General features: G+C 38.1%; 2 protein-coding genes across 2 annotated transcripts; one reads left to right on the plus strand and one right to left on the minus strand.

Moving 5' to 3' along the window:
- Positions 1 to 220: 220 nt before the first annotated feature.
- On the plus strand, positions 221 to 1,156 carry LOC121172228 (olfactory receptor 4S2-like). Its single transcript, XM_041004081.1, has one exon. The coding sequence runs from the start codon at positions 221 to 223 to the stop codon at positions 1,154 to 1,156; it is 936 nt and encodes a 311-aa protein (XP_040860015.1).
- A 10,736-nt stretch (positions 1,157 to 11,892) lies between these two features.
- On the minus strand, positions 11,893 to 12,825 carry LOC121172311 (olfactory receptor 4C16-like). The gene has a single exon (XM_041004162.1). The coding sequence runs from the start codon at positions 12,823 to 12,825 to the stop codon at positions 11,893 to 11,895; it is 933 nt and encodes a 310-aa protein (XP_040860096.1).
- Positions 12,826 to 21,842: the final 9,017 nt, after the last annotated feature.

A 21,842-nucleotide genomic window follows, 5' to 3' on the forward strand; every position in this document is an offset into this window, starting at 1 on the left:
TGAAATGAATAAATGCAATGCTTTATTAAGGCAAAAAGATAATAGTTACATTTTACTGTCTTTGAAGTATGCTTGTCAGTTTTCATTAAGTCTATTTTATTTTATTTTCAGATATTACTATCATCCATTGTTTATGACTTAGAAATGCTCTAGTGTGTTTACTGTTTCTTTCAGGTTCTGAACTGCTTTTTGAGAACTTGGTCTTGAGTGGGTTCATGCTATGGGAGTACGAAACAACGTAACTGAATTTATTTTCTGGGGACTTTCCCAGGATCCAGAAGTTGAAGAAGTGTGTTTTGTGGTGTTTTCTTTCTTCTACACGGTCATTCTACTGGGGAACCTCCTCATCATGCTGACGGTTTGCCTGGGCAACCTGTTCAAGTCTCCGATGTATTTCTTCCTCAACTACTTGTCTTTTGTGGACATTTGCTACTCTTCAGTCATTGCTCCTAAGATGATTGCTGACCTGTTAACAAAGAGAAAAACAATCTCCTTTGTGGGGTGCATGTTGCAACTCTTTGTTGTCCATTTCCTTGGTTGCACTGAGATTTTCATCCTTACTGTAATGGCCTATGATCGTTATGTAGCTATCTGTAAACCACTTCACTACATGGCCATCATGGACCGGGAAAGATGCAATAAGATGTTGCTGGGGACATGGGTAGGTGGATTTGTACATTCCATTATCCAGGTGGCTCTGGTGGTCCAGTTACCTTTCTGTGGACCCAATGAGATCGATCACTACTTCTGTGATGTCCACCCTGTGTTGAAGCTTGCCTGTACAGACACATACACTGTTGGTGTAGTGGTGACTGCCAACAGCGGCACTATTGCTTTGGGGAGCTTTGTCATCTTGCTAATCTCCTATACTGTCATCCTGGTGTCCCTGAGGAAGCAGTCAGCAGAGGGCAGGCGGAAGGCCCTTTCCACCTGTGGCTCCCATGTTGCTGTGGTCATCCTCTTTTTTGGTCCCTGTACTTTTATGTACATGCGGCCTGACACCACCTTCTCAGAGGATAAGATGGTGGCTGTATTTTATACCATTATTACCCCTATGTTAAATCCTCTGATTTATACTCTGAGAAATGTGGAAGTAAAGAATGCGATGAAGAAAATATGGAGAAGTATATTCTTGCAAATCAAAGTAAATAGTTAACAGTAATGTTTTAAGCTGGATAGCCTTACATGTTAGTCCTGGTTGGGTTATCTGGATGACAGACAGCCGATAATTTCATGTGCTTCATGAGAATGTCAGAGGCTAACATTCTGAAGATGAATGTATTATTTTCATATTCGTATTAAAGTTTCATAAAAAAAAGAAAACAAATTTCTTGATATATACAGATGAAAAATCTTAATAAACCCAGTATCTGATTAAGCTCACATTCAGCATTGCTATATTTTATTCTGCTCCCTTTTGCCATTTTCTTTAAAGATTTAATGTCACTTACAAAGTACTTATTTTTAGGATGTGGAGCTGTAATTGAGACATATTAAGCCATCGATATGTTTATGTCATGCAAATAATTGAACATATGAAAAACGACATTATGGAGTGCATGCATTTTGAGTGAAATCAACCAGACACAGGAAAGGATAAATTCACTGATATTCATTTGTATTCATACACGGGTCTTGGCATAAAGCTTTACCACTCATTCTATTTACCAAATCAATAGAAATTTCATTATTCTAAGATCTCAGTAATGTCCTCTCGTTCTTGACATAAACTCATTTCTTCTCTTATCTCAGTTTATCCTGATGACAAGCTTCTCTTTCTTCAGGAATCATGTTTTTCTGATTTTTACTTCCTGTTGTAAGTAGACATATCAGTAATAATCATTACACTGTGGTTTCACGACTCAAAAGATCCAGGGTCCTGCCTAAGCCTGCATTCATCTCTCTCTCTCTTTCTCTCTCTCTCTCTCTCTCTTTCTCTCTCTCTCTCTGTGTAGACGTTACTCACCATAAAGATGGGTTAAAGCACCCAAAACTTGACATCTTGAATACACATCCACAATGCATCCACAACATGAAAGGCTGAGAGATGAAAAGCTTAGAGGGGTATGAATTAGAAGATGCATCTGAGATATGAGTCCTGCCTTGAAATTCTAGATATATCTATTTTTTGTCTTGTCTTGGGCATACACACACTCACTGGCTTCCACAGGCCTTTATTTGCTTTATTTTAATATGGGTATAAGATCAAGGCTTCAAATCCTTGGAAGATCATTAGAATAACTCTAACTTTTGTTTTTACACCCAACACAGCATAATTTACGAGCTTTCTATCAAGTAAGCCAATTGTACTTTTTTAAAGATTCATTCATTTTTATTGGAAAGGCAGATATACAAAGAGGAGGAGAAACAGAAAGGAAGATCTTCTTTCCGATGGGTCACTCCCCAAATGAGCGCAAAGGCTGGAGCTGAGCCAATTCAAAGCCAAGAGCCCGTAACCTCTTCCAGGTCTCCCAAGTAGGTACAGGGTCCCAAGGCTTTGGGCCATCCTCAACTGCTTTCCCAGGCCACAAGCAGGGAGCTGGATGGGAAGCAGGGCCACCGGGATTAGAACTGGTGCCCATATGGGATCCTGAGGAGCATAAGAAGATTCTGGACAAACAATGAATGTGAGGAGTGCCAGAATTGTTCATAAATTAATCAGACTTCGCATTTCTATAGTATAATGTAATTTGAAAAGAACAGGGGTTTGTTAAGATAACCTATGTGTGTAAGAGGGCAAAGAGAAATGGTATTTTTTTGTTTTGTGGAGTTGAAAGAGGGAAAGAATGTAGAAGCAAATCTGACCAGTAAAAGTGTATCTAAAGTGTTTCTTCTGTTCAATAACATTATCCAGGAGTGGAGGGGGCCTCAACCCTTCCCTGAGGTCAGCTTAGAGCTCAGCTTAGGGACATTTTTCCTACTCTGCAACCAAAGAGTCATTAGGTTTGTTAGGACTAATGAGACACGCAGATTCAGGAAGTTCTCCAACAGCCAAAAGTGAGAGAAGGCATGAGTAGAAACACAGATGGACATACATGTGAAACTCCACTCTGAATATAGATTTTCTATATAATATTATTTATATAGGTAAAGAATACATATTTTATCACCCAGTTTTCCTTCCCACCATAACCAGTTTCCCTTCCATAGTAGGGTGAAATTGACATAGTATTAACCATATAATTACATTGGGGTAGGTAGGATTTCCTTCTTAAACATTCTCTAAGAGTTTTATTTAGCAAATAATTGTACATCTTTTGTAGGAAACTCAACCTAGGAACTCAACCCTCTCTTTTTCTTAAGTAAAAGCAATCTAAGTATTTGAGATAGCTCTCAGGGTACATATGACCAGAAAGCTGGATCTGAGGTAGTTCAGGTGGGACTTGAACCAAAACACTCCAGTACGGCTTGTGTTTACCTTAAGAGATGACTTAAGCGTGTGTGACACATCCTCTCCCCATTTAGGAGCTTGACTGGGAAGTTGCAGGGTTTTAATCAACCCCGGTAGTATTATCTAAGTCAAGAAGATGAAGAATAGCGCTCTGTCTGAATTCCAGTGCTCATTTTCAATAAACCTGTTGTTGATGCATGGCGCCAATTACAAGTTATTTATTTATTAGGAAACCTTAGCTTCTTTTTTCCCCCCAAGAAGGTAAAGCTTTCTGAAGTCTGTATGAACATGGCTCATAGTTATCCCTTGCTGGCTGTTATCTTACAATTTATCTGCAGGTAGGTGATGAAAGGAAATGTTAGTGCTGGCATTTTGTCCCTTTCTTCCAGGGTGTGAATCTTGGATGGTACAATAGGTGTGTCTTGCTGTACTCTTAGGTATTATAGATTTATCCACTTATGCCAAGATTAGGCGCTTTCCCTCATGTCCATGTTCTGCAGTATTCAGGCCAATATCCTTGTCTTGTCTGAATATTTCACTCAACATGATGTTCTCCATGGGCATCCATTTTGACGCAGAAGATAAAATTCCATTCTTGTTCATAGTTGAAGAGTGTTCTGTTGTATAGATACAGCTGCTGTGCTTTGTTCATTTATTTGGACACCTTGGCTATTTGCTTGTTTTGATTATTTTGAACAGTACTTCTACATGTAGGTGTTGCTTTGATACAACTGATTCATACTTTTGGGTACATACCCAGAAGCAAGATTGCTAGATTGTATGAACACCTGTTTCTAGTTTTTAAGGAAAACTCCTATTACACTTTTTTCCTTTAAATATATGTCTATTGATGCCTTTTGCTTATTTATTAATTGAGTTGAGTTGCTAGTGTGGTTTGACGCTTGAAAATAAACTCCATAAGTCACATTGGTAGATTGAAGAACCAAAATTGTAGGGTCATCTCAAAAGATATAGAGAAAGTATTTCACACTGCTTCATGATAGAATCCCTCCAAAAAGCTAGGCATAGAAAGAAAATACGTAAAAATGATACAAGTGATGTATGACAAAACCCTTGGTCAATATCCTACTGAAAGAGAAAATGCTGAAAACATTTACCCTCTGATCTGAACAGAATCAGAATGAACACTTTTAACACTCTTAGTGCTGTATCGCAAATATTGGAGGAACAATCAAGGAAGAGAAAGAAACTAGTGGAATCTGAACTCAAAAAGAAAAAAAGGAAGTCAAAACATATATTTTTGTAGATGATTGGAGATTGTTCCAAGAAAAAAAAAATATGCTGTTGGGTGAAATGTCCTATAAATGACTGTTAGGTACACTTGCAACCAAGATTGAACTGGTGCCCATTTGGAAAGCCATTGCTGAAGACAACGGCTTAGCCTGCGGTGTCATTATGACAGCTCCAACATCTCTTAGTTTCAGTCATTTATTTCACAACCATAATAGCCATATACCTTAGATACTAGCAAGCATAATTGTTAGAATGCAAAGGAATCCTAAATACTCCTCCAAAAGAGAAGGTATCAAATAGACTGAAACAATTAAAACCAGGCAAAAAATATAAGTAATTTCCCCTGGCAGGGACTAACAGAGGGCTCTTTTAGATGACTGGATTTTTATCATAATGTTCTCATCCTGTTCTGTAAGGATTTGTTAAGGACCTGGGATCTTACTGCTGCTCATGCAGTGATGTGAACAGGGTTGGGGAAGGGAGGGAGAGTTAAAGGAGAGAACAAGAAATGAGACACACAAGATAAAGATTATGAAAGCATTGTAGCCAGAGGAGAGACCCCTCTCTAAGTAGGGAGGCATACCCAGAGGGCTCACTGCTTCACCCTTTTATTGAAGTGTTTGGAAAGTTAAATTGCAGTAATTGAGGTAGCACAAGTTTTGAGAAACTATATTCCACATTGATATTCACCAGCATATACTTGGTGATCAGGAAGCAACAGTAGAGCCCAAGGACAGAAGTGAGTACATGACAATCATTATAGCACACACGGTTCTGTGGCCGTGGACCACTGCTCAGCTGCAGACCCTTGTCCACAGTCCCCATCATGGTTTTGGACACTTGCCCACAGACCACTGCCTGTGCAGTTTGACCTCAGTCTCTAACACCAATAGTCTGTGACTCAAAATTCCAGGTGCATTGTGTCATGCTCTTTCTTATCCAGTCAAGCTCGGATGTTATTTTATTTTTTATACCTTGCCTACCAAAGAGTAAAATCTCAATAATCAAAGAGAAACTGAAATTCCATAGCTTTATATTCAAGTTAATAAGCATGCACACACATTATACATACACACACACATGTGTGGGTGTGTGTGATTTCTTCCAAAAGACTACTTCCTCAAATTCTTGGATCTGATTCTTTCAGGAATAAAGAAGTCAGGAATAACTCCTAACTTGAAGGTTTATAATGAAATGATGAACCAAATATCTGTAAGTTACACATGTTCTTCCTGATATGTGGTTGCTTCAAGAAAAATCATTCTGAACACAGCATATTGGTTACCAGAGGCTGGGAGAGGTGGGAAGGATAGAAGGAATTTAGAATAATAAACGGGGGAAGCTGACTGTGCTTCATCAAGTGACACAAATATGAACAGAAATAATGAAAGGAAAACCTTCTGTCACTGATAGAGTATGAAATAGAACCTACTAATCAACAGCATAACAACAGGGGAAACTGAATATGGGGGAAAATCAGAACTCTGCAGTACCTCACGACTTCTGTAAGTTTAAGGTTTTGCTGAAATTATAAAGAAAAATAGTTTTGTTGATTGAATGTTTAAAAGGAACACACATACTCAAAGAGCTTTGAGATAAAAATGCACTTTCTGAATTAGATCAATGATTAGAAAAAGTATTAACTTGTCATAGGAGTTACAAAAACTTTGGCAAAGCAGAAATGTGAGCACATAGCAAGGTAACTAGTAAGAATGAAAGGTGCCAGGATCCCATATAGGCACCTATACTAGTACCTGTTCTAATCCTGGGGGCCTGCTTTCCATCCAGCTCCCTGCTTGTGACATGGGAAAGCAGCTGAGGACAGCCCAAAGTCTTTGGACCGTGCACCCACGTGGGAGACCTGGGAGAGGTTCCGTACTCCTGAATTTGGATTGGCTCAGCTCTGGCCGTTGCGGCCACTTGGGCAGTAAATCAATGGATGGAAGTTCTTCCTCTCTGTCTCTCCTCCTCTCTGTATATCTGACTTTCCAATAAAAAAGAAATAAATCTTCAAGAAAAATGGCATAGTCTCTATTGAGCTCTAGCGTCAGTGCAAACTGTGACTGACTTCTTGTTTCACAGCTTTTTTTTTTTAACCTCTGTGTTTCTTAGTGTGTAAATCAGAAGAGTGACCAATGGTATTCCAAGTATAAAACATTACTCTCTCTTTCATGTGATTTGGTTCCTACTACCCACATAAATTAACTGAATTGAGTTTCTGCTTCCTGGCTTCAGCAGAGGCCACATCCTGGGCCAATAAATGCACGTGGGGAAGCAGCCTATGTGGGCTTTCTCCCTTCCCTTTCTCTCCATATGTCTGTCTCTCCTAAACAGTGGGTCATTAAGTGACAAAGAAAGGATTATATATGAATATGTCAAGCCTCACTCTAAGGTGTAATTTCTTGGATTCATAAACTATGACATGTTAACAGAGAGTTTTGGAATTAATTTTACTTAGGCATTATTTAGAACTCTGTCCTTGCCTTTGGCTCATAAAGCAAGAAAGGAAAAATGCATTCCCCAGGGAATATGATTAAATGTGATCAATTACTTCTAGCATAATCTCTTGGCCTTCAAGGCTGATGCAACACTTTAATTATTTTAAATGTTTATTGCCAAGACCATTTCCACACTAAGAAGCACTGTTTCAAATCCCCAGTGATAAGGGCTGCGGTCAAGTTTGTTGGCTAGGAACATCAGAGTTGAATGCTACTGCTGAGCTACCTAAAACGGGTCCTCCTTGCAGCTCCAACTACCTGAAGTAATTAAAGATTTTCTCATGTTATTACAATGGTAAGCAACCGTCAGGAGGTTGGTGTTCTGGTATAGCACTGAATTCACTTCCTGTGGCACTGGCAGCCCATATGGGTGCAAGGTCAAGTCCTGGCTGCTTCACTTCCTGTCCAGCTCCCTGCTGTGTCTGGAAAAATTGTGCAAGATGACCCAAGGTCTTGAACCCTTGCATTATGTGGGAGACTTGGAAGAAGCTCTTGGCTTCCAGCTACACACCAGCTCAGCTCCAGCCATTGTATCTAGGATTCAACTAAAGGAATTCTGACATGTGATGCAGGCATTTTATTGGTTAGACCGATTTCTGTCCCTAACTGCCATTGTTAGACATAACATAAAAATTAAATCTTATCAAGATAATAATGATTTAGTTGAACTTAATTGTAACTAGAATGTTAAATTATGTAAAATTGTCAAGATCATTAGAAGCAAAACTACAGACTGGGAAAAATATTTGCAAAATAACATTTGATAAGAGGCTACTTGTTAAAACATGCAAAGAGCATTTTAAGTGTTATAATAAAAACATCTGATTCAAAAAAGTTCAAAATATCTAGCAATTTCACTAAATTACAGATATACCCCCATTTTAAAAATTTTAGATCTAACTTCTGCATGGAAACGGATTGAACAAAATGCTTTTAACAATGAAAGAATTCAGCAAAGAAGTTATAGTAATCAACAGGAACACAAAACCAAAAGCAACTACGCTGAAATAAGTAAAGATAGTATCAGTGTAATTGCATGCATCATCATTTTTATCAAGTTCAGGGCCAATGCAGATTACAACATTCTTCTGCATTAGGGATGCATTTCTTGGGCCATAGTTTTTTTCTTTTTTTAAAGAAACAAAAAACTGACATGGCTCACAGGGCTGAGGAAGGTTCAGGAACAGATGACTTCCACTGGCTAGCACAGCTCTACAAAGCTTAAACAACATACAAAACTAATGCATGTCTTCTAAGAGGGAGGAAGGAGTTCAGCTTTGTTCCAACATCTTTAAATTCCTGTTCCTCTAGGGGTTGATGTCATGTTGTAGGAAGTTAAACCTCTGCCTGTAGTGTCAACATCCCATATGGGGTCTGGTTCAAATCCTGGCTGCTGCACTTCCAACCAGCCTTCTGCTAGTGGACAAGGAAAGCAATGAAGGATGACCCAAGTCCTTGAGTCCCTACATTTGTGTGGGAGACCTGGAAGAAACTCCTGGTTCCTGGCTCTGGATATTATCATCATTTGCGGAATGAACGAGTGGATAGAAGATTCATTCTCTCTCTTTTTCTCTCTCTCTCTTTCTCTCTGTCTCTCATTTTCTTTGTAATTCTGCCTTTCCAATAAAAATAAGTCAATGTGTCAATATACAACGTTATGGAATTAATTGACATAGTATTGATACTGAGGCCTTGTTGGGGCTTTTAACTGACCGGATCTCTACTCTGTTAGACCTATCTTCAGACCATAGAAGGTCTCTCCAAGAGGCCACTGAACTTATCTGGACAATAAGACGCTGAACTTTATGCTAGGCATGTGTTTGCAAGCAATGAATCTCAACTGAACTTGAACTATGGTTATGCAACAAGGTGGAGGAATCCACCATGGGGGCAGGGTTATGGGAGGGATGGGGGGAATCCCCAGCGCCTATAAAACTGTACTACATAATACAATGTAAGCAACAATAAAAAAAAAATAAGTCAATGTGTAAAAAAAATCATATTCCCCACGGAACTGAATAAATCAGCATGGTCTGATTGGCCCACCTTTTCCTGGCATAGATCTCCAAGAGTGACAGGACACATATGTAAGGATTCTTCATCAGGTAGGAAAATTCATGATATTTTTTGATTCTGTTTCCCAAGGGGCCTGATTCTGTCTGGTCTCACACAGAGCAATCTTTGACTTGTTTGTCTCACTTAGCCAGGGAACACATAGAACAAGATATTATAGGCTCCTAAAAGTAAAACAGTCTGCAGTCTTGGAGGCTTCTAGCAGTGAAGACCCCAGAATTTTCACCTGAGTGGATTGCTTAAAGCCTTCCTCGGTAAAAGGCTGTCAGTACAGATTATCAGAGTGAACTGATTCATCAAGGACAGAAACACACATATTCAAAAAACAGAAAGAATTGGAAAACATCAAGTAAAAACTATGTATTCGGACATGTAAGAAATATGTATCGGTGAACTTATTTGGAATGATTTATCTCAACTAAACCTGAACTATGGTTGTGCAACAGCGGGGAGGAGCCCACCATGGGGGGAGGGTTGAAGAGGGGTGGGGGAAATCCCAGTGCCTATATAGAACCGTGTCACATGATGCAATGTAATTAAAAAATATATATAAAAAAATTTAAAAAAGAAATATTATTATTATTATTATTGTTATTGTTTTAATCCAGAAAAAAAAAGAATTCAATGAATTTCAAAAGAGCAAAGATATCACTGAATGAATTGGAAAAGCAAAACACAAACAAAACAAAATCATGTATAATAAATAATTGAACGTAAATTCTGAAAATGAAGACTATTGTCAAAAATTTGCTGATGGGTCACAAGAGCAGATTCGAGGAAACAAAACAATCACAGAACTAAGTCATAACTATTCATTTGAAATTTTCCAATCAGCAGAGCAAAAGTCTTGTAAAAGATGGGATAAAGCATGAAGAAGTCAAACGGTATAACCAGATGACCCAGTGCATGCACCATTGGATTTGAAGAAGGGTATTTGAGAGATTATAAAGTAAGTTTAAAGTATTATATCCCAAAAATATAAGGAAGAGTGATAAAGGAAGGAGAAAGAGTGATAATGAAATGAAAAATTGATAAAGGAAGAGGGAGAGAAGGTGGGCATAGGAGAGGGAGGGAAGACAGGGTAGGAAGGATTCTTATGCCCTTAAAACTGTTTACAAAATACATGACATGCATTCCCTTAAATTCCCCTAAATCTCCTTAAAGTTGAAGAGACAATTAGGAATCTACATTAAGAAAGCCGCCTAGGTAAGAGAAAGAGAAATGAAAGACTTTTGTTACAAAATAATCGGTTGGGCCCGGCGCGGTGGCTCAGTGGTTAAGGTCCTCGCCTTGCATGCCCAGGATCCCATATGGGTGCCGGTTCTATTCCCGGCAGCCCCGCTTCCCATCCAGCTCCCTGCCTGTGGCCACGGAAAGCAGTGGAGGACAGCCCAAAGCTTTGGGTCCCTGCACCCACGTGGAAGACTGGAAGAGGCTCCTGGCTTCGGATCTGCATAGTATCGGCGGTTGCGCTCACTTGGGGAGTGACTCATCGGACGGAAGATCTTCCTCTCTGTCTCTCCTCTCTGTATATCCACCTTTCCAATAAATAAAAAAATAATAATAAAAATAAATCTTAAAGAAACCAAAATAATCGGTCAACCAGAGAAAAGGAAAAGAACAAATAGAGGGACATACTTATTATAAACCAAACACAAAAACACAAAAATTGATATAGTTTCTACCAACAATTATGTACAAGAAAAAATGTATTAAAATCTCTAATGAAAATATAGTGAGGATACCTGGAATAACAAACATTTCTAATTTCATGTTAACACCAAAATACTCAGGCTAAAGTCAAAGGTACATTTATCTGGGACTTACAGGGATAGAAAAAGACACTCCAAGAAAATGGTAAGTGAAAATCCAACAGTGTTGTAGATATACCTCTATCATTAAAATACAAGGTAAGGCAAAACTTGCAAGAAGAAACTAAGGGGAACCATCTCACAATGTTAGGGAAATGCATAATAAAGCATAACTGCCAAAAGTTTACATTCAACCAGCATTGTGGCAACTACATAGAAGAGGCACATGCTAAAAAGAAGGCACAGTAGGCAATAGGCATAAGGGACCTCGATATCCCACTTTCAACAATGGACAGATCCTACAGACAGAAAATTAAGCAAGCACTGAAGCCTGAGACATATGTGCAGAACATGCCATTCCAAAGTGGCACAATACACATTGTTCTCATGGGTATGTGTAATATTCTTTAGGGACTATTGTGAAACAAGGGTTGATAGATTTCAGAATATTAAAATCATACCAAGTATTTTTCTTGGTTATCATAGAAGGAAACTATCCCAGGGGCTGACATGCTGACTCTGCTGGCTGATCCTCTGCTTGCAAGTGCCAGCATTCCAGAAGAGCTCTGATTCTTGGCCCAAATGCTCCACTTCTCATCCAGTTCCCCACCTATGCTGTGAAAGCAGCAAAGGATGGCTCAAAGTTTTGGGACCCTTCATCCACAGGGACATCTCAGAAGTTCCCAGCTTCTGGCTTCAGATCAGCTCAGCTCCGACCATTACAGACACTTGGGGAATGAACCAGCAGATGGAAGATCTTTCTGTCTCTCCTTCTCTTTGTAAAGCTTTCTAAGAAAAAGGAATAAATTTTAAAAAGAAACTATACCTCAATAACATAATGGTTTGAAGGATTTGAAGCCTGTATTCACCTTTTATTATCCGAGACTGACTTCTTGCTCCACAATTTTCTCATAGCGTTCTTCACTTCTGCATTCCTCAGTGTGTAAATCAGAGGATTGAGCAAAGGTGTTCCAATTGTATAAAACACAGCTATCATCTTATCCATAGGGAAAGTGGTGGCAGGGCGGGTGTATATGAATATGCAAGGACCAAAGAATAAGACGACCACAATGATGTGAGAGACGCAGGTGGACAGGGCTTTTTTCCTCCCTTCAGCACTGTGGTTTCTCAGAGAACACAGGATGATCACGTAAGAGAACATCAACATGACAAAACTCACTGTGCAAATGGCCCCACTGTTGGAGACCAGGAGTAGGTTGACCACATAGGTGTCTGCACAGGCGAGATTCAACAAGGGCTGCAAGTCACAGAAATAGTGATCGATCACATTAGGACCACAGAAAGGCAAACTCAAAGCAAGGGAAATCTGAGCTAAAGAATGGACGCAGGACCCCACCCAGGCTACAGCCACCAAGATGGTACAGACCTGGTGGCTCATGATGGTCATGTAGTGCAGGGGCTTACAGATGGCCACATAGCGGTCAGCAGCCATGAGAACAAGGATGAAGATTTCCAGGCAGCCAAAGAAATGGAATGTAAAGACCTGGATTATGCATTCACTGAAAGAAATAGTGGCTGTCTTCAAAAGAGCATCAGCAATGGTTCTAGGAGCGATGGAGGTGGAGAAGCAGGTATCAGACAGGGATAAGTGGAAAAGGAAGAAGTACATTGGACTCCTAAGTGCCTGGCTGGTCCTGATGGTAACAAGAATCAGCAAGTTCCCCAGTAAAGTCCCCAGGTAAGAGAGCAAAAAGGCGACAAACACTGTTTTCTTCCTGACAGGATCTTCTGTCAACCCAAGTAGGATGAACTCAGACACATTATTATTCAGCTGCATTTCTTCATGAACACGGTGAAGAGACGAGTGTGAAAGGCTTATCTGTTAAATAAAAAGAGGGGTATAATTAGGGTGTAGTCAGTGATGCTACAAAATTGTTTCAGCAAAATTGAACATTCCCCATCAGAGGGATTCTGTCTGCAATTTCTCAGTGAGTCCAACAACGTTTGTTCCTCCATTTGAATGACCACTTCCCAAGCTAATTATGAGAACTAAATCTGCTTACAAATATAATGCCCTCCTATAGGCTACTTCAAATAGAGAACCTTGCAGTTTTTGGACAGCTGTGGTTGATTTTGTCAATCCAATGTTGTAGTATTAGCTTCATTTATTCTATATTCAGTAAATATCAGGTCCACATTTTGGATGGTGTATCATTGCTCATTTATAATGCTCATTGCTTGTTTTTCGAGCTTTGTGATAAAAAGCCATCACCGGGCCCGGCGGCATGGCCTAGCAGCTAAAGTCCTCACCTTGAATGTGCTGGGATCCCATATGAGTGCCAGTTCTAATCCCGGCAGCTCCACTTCCCATCCAGCTCTCTGCTTGTGGCCTGGGAAGCAGTCAAGGACAGCCCAAGGCCTTGGGATCCTGCACCTGCATGGGAAACCTGGAAGAGGTTAATGGGTCCTGGTTTCAGATCAGCACAGCACCGGCCGTTACGGTCACTTAGGGAGTGCATCATCGCACAGATCTTCCTTTCTGTCTCTCCTTCTCTCTATATATCTGACTTTGTAATAAAAATAAATAAAACTTTTAAAAAAAGCCATCACCACCATGTTATAGAGATTTTAAGCATATTTGATAGAGTGCATGCCTTTTATTCATGCATTGTTTGTGCTAGGGAACATTGTATGCTTCTCCACACAATTTCTCCAAAACTCCCAGCTTGAACTAAATAAAATGCTTACAGCCTATTTTATAATCAGATACCACCCTAGATGCTAACGTTTTAACTGTCTCCTTTATAAAGTTGCCCTGCTTTATTAAAAGGACATATTGGAGCACTTGGAATCCTTGAGACTGCGTTTAAATAAAAGCAGTGTATTATTTCTCAATTCACTTCATGTGCAGATATTATGCATATACATAGATATATTTTTTTCGAAAGGAGGGATACAGGCATTACAAATGAAGGACCGTGGCAATGAACATAGTTATGGTTTAACTATTTTTTAACTGTTTTTTAACTATTAAACCATAGTTAATGACTTATTTTGGAAATAAAAAAGAGTAAGCTATATATATACATATATACACACACATATATATCTTATATAAATTTGTTTCAAATATATATGTTTGAATATGTATTTGAAATATATATATTTGAAATAAGATTTATTTTTTAGTCTGAGAAGAAATATTATGGGCCTCAATTTCCAGAATGAAATTTTTTCTCTAGATATTTTTTGTTAAGATGGCATTGGAGGGAATATATATGTTAATACAAACATAAGCTCAGGTGCATCTCTTAAAATAAAATCTGGAAGGCACACAAAGCCTGTGTATTCCTCTCTGACATCACTTATAACTTTAATACATGGTGTTGAAAGTAGGAGTTGGCCAAACATAAAATATAAGAGAAATGCACACATATTTCTTCAGTCATTTGAAACTCTTGTTTTAAATTTTATTGATTCTCCTCAAAATACTTGAATATTCTAAAGCATTCAAACAAGTATTAAATATTAATATGCTTTATCAATGAATTGTCTTTGGGGAAAATATGATAAGGATAACACTTTCAGTGCTTCAAGAATAAAAATAATAAATACTTTTGATGCTATTATTGTCAATAAGGATTTCATCCCATAAGGGAACAGGGTTGGAATATCAAGCTTATTAAATTAAGCTTTTTTTTTTTTTTTACTTTATTCATCAAACAGTGATCATAGAAACCTCTCAGAAAATTTCACTTCTCAACAAGGATTTTCCTGACATCTTTTCTTGCAAAATTACATATAATTCTTGAAGTGAAATTATTCTTTTAACTTCTTTTTTTAAAATAAGAAATATTTGCTTTTCACATGTTTTATTTCCAAATGTATTTCATAGATACAATACTTAAAAGATGAGTCTACTTCCCTTCCCTCATTTTTCCTCCCTTCATTTCTGCTCTATAATTCATTTTGATTCTTTTCAAAAATGTAATTTCACTCTACTCTATAATCCCAGGGTTCAGGCACCACTAATCACCATTATCCCATAATATGTAACATGTTACAATATGGGAAAAATAATAGTCTTACCCACTTTCCTGTAGCCCTTGAACCTTTTTGCCCTAATTAACAATGTAAAGATTGTCAAAATATAAAAAAAAAAAGAAAACACAAATAAAGGAGGGTACTACAAAAAAAAAAAAAAGAAAGAAAAGAAAAGAAAAGAAAGTACAATCACAGTTCCATACGATTATCCACCAGGGCCGAGAACAACAGTCAAATCTCAAGATGTCGGCTTTATTCCTATAAAACGTTTTATTTTATACTAAGTATTACATGTCAGAAAAAAAAAACCCATAAAAACATTCATGTTTTGGCGACTCATTTATTTCATTAAGCAAAACTTTTGGTTTCAAAATAAGTATTTGTTTTAAAAATGTGGTAGACTCTGGAGGAGGAAACATGAATGTGCATGACTGGCAATTTCTCTGAGTGTATAACGTTAATTTCTGTACCACTAGTATGTTGACAACGTCGGTTGCTGACATTAAACAACAAGCATACACAACCTAATTAAGTTGGCTATCTTTTCAGAGCCTCATTAAATATTAATTAGCTGTTTAATCCATGGTCAACAACGATCTTCCTTTCATTTTCATCTACTTCAACCACTTCAAAACTTGAAGACCAACTATAGAGATCCATAAGAGACCTTCACTATTATATTAGGACTGTCCTGATATGCTTTCCTAAGGTATCACATGCAATTGCTTAAATGCAAGTACGTGTACATGTTTAAACTTCCCTTGAAATTAGAATATTCGAAATATGACCTTGGATTCTTAATCTGCACAATACCAAATTGTGTATTTCTCTCTGTCTATAGATACATATTGTTTAATATAATTATTATATTTAAAATGTAAAATTAATATATTTTCATAGTATTAATTTTTATGAAACACATTTATTACTGTTATTTTTATTATTCCTAGTATTTTCCATTTATTCTACATGATCTATCAAGAAGCATGAACCTAAAGTAAAAATCTAAAACACAAATTTATGATTAATTTGAACAGCTCTCTGGATAAGAAATACAACTTAAATAGAAGGTGTTGTAGTCTGCATATCGCTCATTTCCACGCATCGCTCTGGGACCCTGTTACCCATCTTAAGAATATGTTGTTGCTTTACATCCTGGGCCTTTAATAAATTCATTAAGAATGTTGTCATTTTTCAGATACTGATTTATGTACTACTGGTGTCTAAATGTGCACTCTTTGCCTATTTTTTTTTGCTCAGAGGAGAGATAATGCCTTTCAATTGTAACTTCCCCAAATAAGGTACAAAAATACTTCCCAGTGGTCTAGAGACAAAGTAGCTAGCAATTGATTGTAGCCTCTATGCACTATTATACTTGCCTCAACTCTTTAAACAGGATGAGCCAATTTTAGAAAGACTGCATTGTCTAAACAATGTGTTGGTGTCAGAGGTCACGTGAAGATGAGTTGAGGGAAAGAAGGCAAGAGCAGGTGGAATGTGGACAAGAGGATGGTGCAGGGAGCCATGGGGTTCCTTCTGTGCTCACACAGTGGTGCAGAGGCCAGAGTGAGGAGCCCTTTGTCTCCTTCTTAGCACCATCCATCCTCTCTTTTCTAGCTGAACCAGACTTTCACCTTTGGACGAGCCGAATACATTTAATTTCTATGAAGAAACTGTTACTCCACATTTAAAGGAAAATAATTGTCCCAGTCTTTTGCAGCCTTCACAATTTCAAATCAGAGACTGATGTATAGTATAGGCACTCTGAATTCCTCATTCTGTATAACCAAATCTCCTGACTGTTATCTGATCAACAGAAACTGAAGTATAGCCTAGTCTGAGGTCCAAACAACTTTTTAAAAGTCAATATCCATTGCCTATGTCTGCTATGCTTAATTGTCCCAAATATTGTGAAATTGATATTTCATCATTCTTTGACTGAATTGCAACCTGACAGCAGGAATACCTTCTAGGCCTGATTGTGGATGAAATGACACATTCTAGAAGATTGAGCAGTCACAAAAATGGATGAAAATGAGAGTTTTTATCCAGAGTCTGTTATGCAGTGCCTCTTCTGTGCATTTGACACTGTCTTCCGAGCCCAGTGCATAATGGCCGGTCTCTTCCTTTTCCTGTCTACTCTGAACATTCGCTGAGATATAATTACTCACCTTTTCAAGCTAATTATTAGTAGGTAAATTAATTGCACATTATTTTCACGTGATATCATTCAAGCAGCACAGAAAGAGTTGTAATTCTTTGCTGCCGTGCAAAGAACTCAGAACTGCAACGTGGGTCTGCAGAAGCTGACTTTCTCCAGCAGTGTTGCGTAGGTCACTAGCAGGCATTTCTCTGTGAACACAATCTCTTTTGACTTTCTAATACCCACACACCTAGAGAGTGCTTATTTGGAATAGTTGTCTTACATTAAAAAAATAAAAGTTGATTGTGAACTTTGACTCATTCAGACGTCCTGATAAGCCACAACGGCCTTCAGCCATGGTGGGCATCCTCCTCTTCCCGCACATTGATGGCTGTTCACGTCCCTGATACTCACAAAACATTTGCTCAACTCAAGATATCACTTTATCCCCAAACTGCTATTTCATTCATTTTATTCCCTATACTATTCGTAAGTTATCAAAATCCTGTGCTGCTAATTTTGTCTTGTCCCTTTCTCAGAGGATATGGTATACTAAAAAGACATGAAATAGGTTAAGATTGTATTAAACTACTCTATAATAATATCTCTCTAAATGCAAAAAGATGATACTAATGTGCCTCTTACCTGGAGGAAGATGCTCTAAGTTATGTTCTAGGTAAATCCAGCCTGCTTGAATGAAGCCTTCCTGTTGAATAGTGGGACAAAAATGTTCCTTTCCGGATTCCCAAGGGAATACTGAGCACATCATGACGTAAGACAGTTTCATCTCAGAGAGCATGATTCCCTAAAGTTTGTATTTTGCTGATTAGAAACATCTCAAATGAATTTAATTTTTCATCTAGTTAGCCCCTAAAAAATAGTAAATTAGCCTCTTCCCAGTAATATTCTGATAGAAAGATCTCAGAGTTTGGGTGCCTCATGCATACTGAAAGCACCCGGATAAATGGGAAAAATACAAATCAACAGTGAAAAGAATTTTAGAAAATAAGGCAAAAAAGCCGTAGTCTTTTGTATGAAAGCAGATCAAGAAAAAGCTGTTTCCATCAGTGTCGTTAAGTTGGCCTTCTCTGCGATTAGGAACAAGTTTCTCTAACTTGGTTAACTGCTTGTAATTTACATGAGATGCAATGCAAGAAATACAACTGATTTCAAAAGCAGAGTTTCTAGTCTGTAGACAGTCTGCACCAGAAAGCCACGGACATACAGCCAGTGATCTGCTGATTGAAATGTGCACTGAGCACTGAAGGCTGCAATTCTTCACACTTATTCCTATGAGGAAAAAAAAGTGTTTATTAAGGAGCACAACTTACTAAAACAGTTTTTACCTCATTAAATATTTACAAAATACAGCTTACAGAATAGGATCCATATTTACCCCTGAACACAGATCGCATCTTTCCATTTGATAAGTTTTTCATGACATTGTTACAAACAAACCACACCTGAGAGCTTCAATATCACAGAAGATAAACAGCTAACTCTGCACGCAGACTTGATACATTCAGTGTTGAGGTCTATAGGAGTGACTTTCTTATTCTGTGTTTTCCTTTACCCAAATACTCACCTTCCTTACAATAGCAGAAATTGAAATGAGAAAGCATGAGGCAGTAACTAGGATGAAAGTTGGTCAGTGTTTTACTCTCAGGTTGAGGAGCTTAGAACTGACGGCAAAGCAATGGGAGAGGTGAAATTCACACAGCCAGAAGAAATACACTTTAGAAAATTTAGCAGATGACTATTTTTCAAAAGTATGACCCTCCTGTCAGTCTTACAGAACTACGTTTGGATTTCCTTACGTGCAGCTTATAGTTTGAATGATGAGATTGGACAAGATCACCAGGAGAGACAAATGACCTAGCAACTACATTTAGGTTTACACCAATCTTTGAACGAATCTGAAAAATCTCATGACAAATGGTTGAAGAATCAGATAAAATCATGACATGCAGCCCAAAGGACTCAGCTTTGGGGACCGTGTGACTGTTCTGTATCAGAAGACCTCAGGAGATATGCAAGTCCTGATTCATCTGACCAATGGCTATAGGAGTAAGATAAGGGAAAAAACCCTCTCAACATCTCAACCCAGATGTTTCGAAGAATGGAACTTGCATTATTTTTAACATATTGCTTACCCAATATTATGTCAATTAATTCCATAATGTTGTATATTGATACTGAGGTTTTGTTGGGGCTTTTAACTGACCGGATCTTTACTCTGTTAGCTCTACCTTCAGACCAGAGAAGGTCTCCCCAAGAGCCACTGAACTTATCTGGACAATAAGACGCTGGACTTTATGCTAGGTATATGCTTGCAAGGAATGAATCTCAACTGAACTTGAACTGTGGTTATGCATCAAGGTGGAGGAATCCACCATGGGGGGAGGGGTATGGGAGGGGTGGGGGGAATCCCTAGTGCCTATAAAACTGTATCACATAATACAATGTTAATAACAATAAAAAAAGTTTATGAAAAAGGAATTTAAAGATATGTTTTCAAAGGAACTATGAATATTACTCATATATACTCATTACTATAATTCACGGGGTTTGTTTAAACCAATCATTCAGTAAATGAATAATACAACCGGTGAATTTGAGTAAAAATGTGTAATTATCAGGGCCAGCATGGTGGCATAGCAAGCTAATCTTTCTCCTGCGATGCTGGCACGTCAGCTGGAATTCAGAGCTGGAGCTGAGATTATGATATAGGCATTTAGATGTGAGGTGTGAGCACGTTAACCAGCTCCTTACTTCCTAGTCCAAATGTCTACCTCTTACCCACAGTAACTTTGCTTACTGATCGTCTAGAATTGTTCTGCAAAATACTGACTGTGGGAGACAGATGATCTGTCCCAGTGGCCCAGAGATTTTCAGATCAAGGGGAATGCTGCTCCAAGAGCTCTGAGTGATTAAAAGTTTATATATTTTACAGAAGACAATATCTCCCAACCCATGTATTTTTTTTCATTTTTTAATTATAATTTTATGATATAGTTCCATAGGCCCTGGTGTTTCCCCTCCCCCTTTACCCATTCCCCCTAAGTCACTGAGTTCTACCATATCATTCCTACAGTATAATTCCTCATAAAGTCATAAGTCCATCACTGCGGCCATGGACAATGGCACAGAGTCTGGCATCCCATTGTCAAGACACATCCAACAATTACGCTGGGAGTCTGTCCTCAATCCGGAAGTAGAGATGCACACTGCGCCATATCCTCACATCTGGACGTGACAGTCTCCACTATACAGTCATAAATCCTGCCAAGTGAAAAGCTATTGATAACATCAACGACAGGAAGAAAAGCAGAAATTTACAGTGCCATGAAGTTAAACAACATGCCACTGGATGTGACAGTCATCATTTCACAGTTACTATACATCCTCTTCAATGAAAAGCCACAGAACAAACTCAGTATGTTTCTTAACCTGTGTAATCTTTGCCTGGCATTAGAATCTGGGCTTTCGCTAATTGTTCACTGCTTTTAACTGTATTTTTGATGAACTTACCTATAACTGTTGTTGATCCAAATCATCCTTAGAAATGTGATTAATGTGTCAAGGACTAAAAGACTAAAATATTTCAAGGTTTTTTTTTTGTATGTCTACATATTATTTGAACCATTTTAAAGTGTATTTTTGTGATTTTTAAGTTTTTAAAAACAAATTTAGTACTACATTAGACTTAGGGTCACAACAAATGCAAAATAATTACTAAAACACAATTCACATCAATTCTCATGTTAATGGGATTAATACAGAGAACAGATTCCATCTAGTTTATAGATGCAATTCCCTCTCCCTTGGAAATGTATTTTAAGAGAAATAAGAAGGCTGAAACAGTTTAGCCAGCTGAAAGCCCTAAAAATGTACACAGCCATATAGCATTATTTTGTAGACCACTGTTTTAATACTCCAGAGTAGCTCTTTAAAAACCCAGTCACTTTAAAAAAAAAAAAAACGATTTATTTTCACTTGAAAGGAAGAGGTACAGAGAAAAGGAAAGACAGAGAGATCTTCCATCCACTAGGTCATTCCCCAAATGCCAAAGCCACAGCCAAGCCAAGCTGCTACAAAATCAGAAACTGCTTCTAGATCTCCCATGTAAGATCTTGGGCCATCTTCCACTACTTTTGCAGGACAGCTGGTTCAGAAATGGAGCAACCAGGACTTGAACCAGTGCCCATGTGGGAGTCCAGCCCTGTAGGCAGAGCCTTAACCTACTACACTGGGGCTCTTGCCCCAAAGTCAGTCACTTTTCAAATGGGTATTCTTTCTGCGGGTATTAGGTGAGCAACTTGTAAGACTTTAAAAAGAATCACCATTTTTATGCTTTATGATTCATTTTTTAGGACTACACTTACTAACAGACTTGAAGAGAAATGACTATTTTAAAAAGATTAAGGAAATGGGTTTACTTACTAAGAAGAGAGTCAGAAAGAGCTGATGTGAATATTGATGTGCATGACAATATATTTTATAAGGAGTGAAGCCAGCTGTCTTCCTCATGCTGTGAAAAATTAAGTACTGGACTTTCATTTTGAGAGGAGATATATGTTTGACTTAGAGCAAATATTACCTGAAAATATCACCACAGGAGTTTGTAGAATCTCTTCTTTCAGGTGTTTTAAAATAATTGACAAAGG

Source organism: Ochotona curzoniae, unplaced genomic scaffold (genome assembly GCF_017591425.1).
Source record: "Ochotona curzoniae isolate NIBS_2020 unplaced genomic scaffold, NIBS_Ocur_1.0 scaffold_3171, whole genome shotgun sequence".
Classification (NCBI taxonomy): domain Eukaryota; kingdom Metazoa; phylum Chordata; class Mammalia; order Lagomorpha; family Ochotonidae; genus Ochotona; species Ochotona curzoniae.

Excerpts from the sequence above, each read along its gene's own strand:
- LOC121172228 (XM_041004081.1), top strand. The coding sequence starts at position 221 with ATGGGAGTACGAAACAACGTAACTGAATTTATTTTCTGGGGACTTTCC.
- LOC121172311 (XM_041004162.1), bottom strand. The coding sequence starts at position 12,825 with ATGCAGCTGAATAATAATGTGTCTGAGTTCATCCTACTTGGGTTGACA.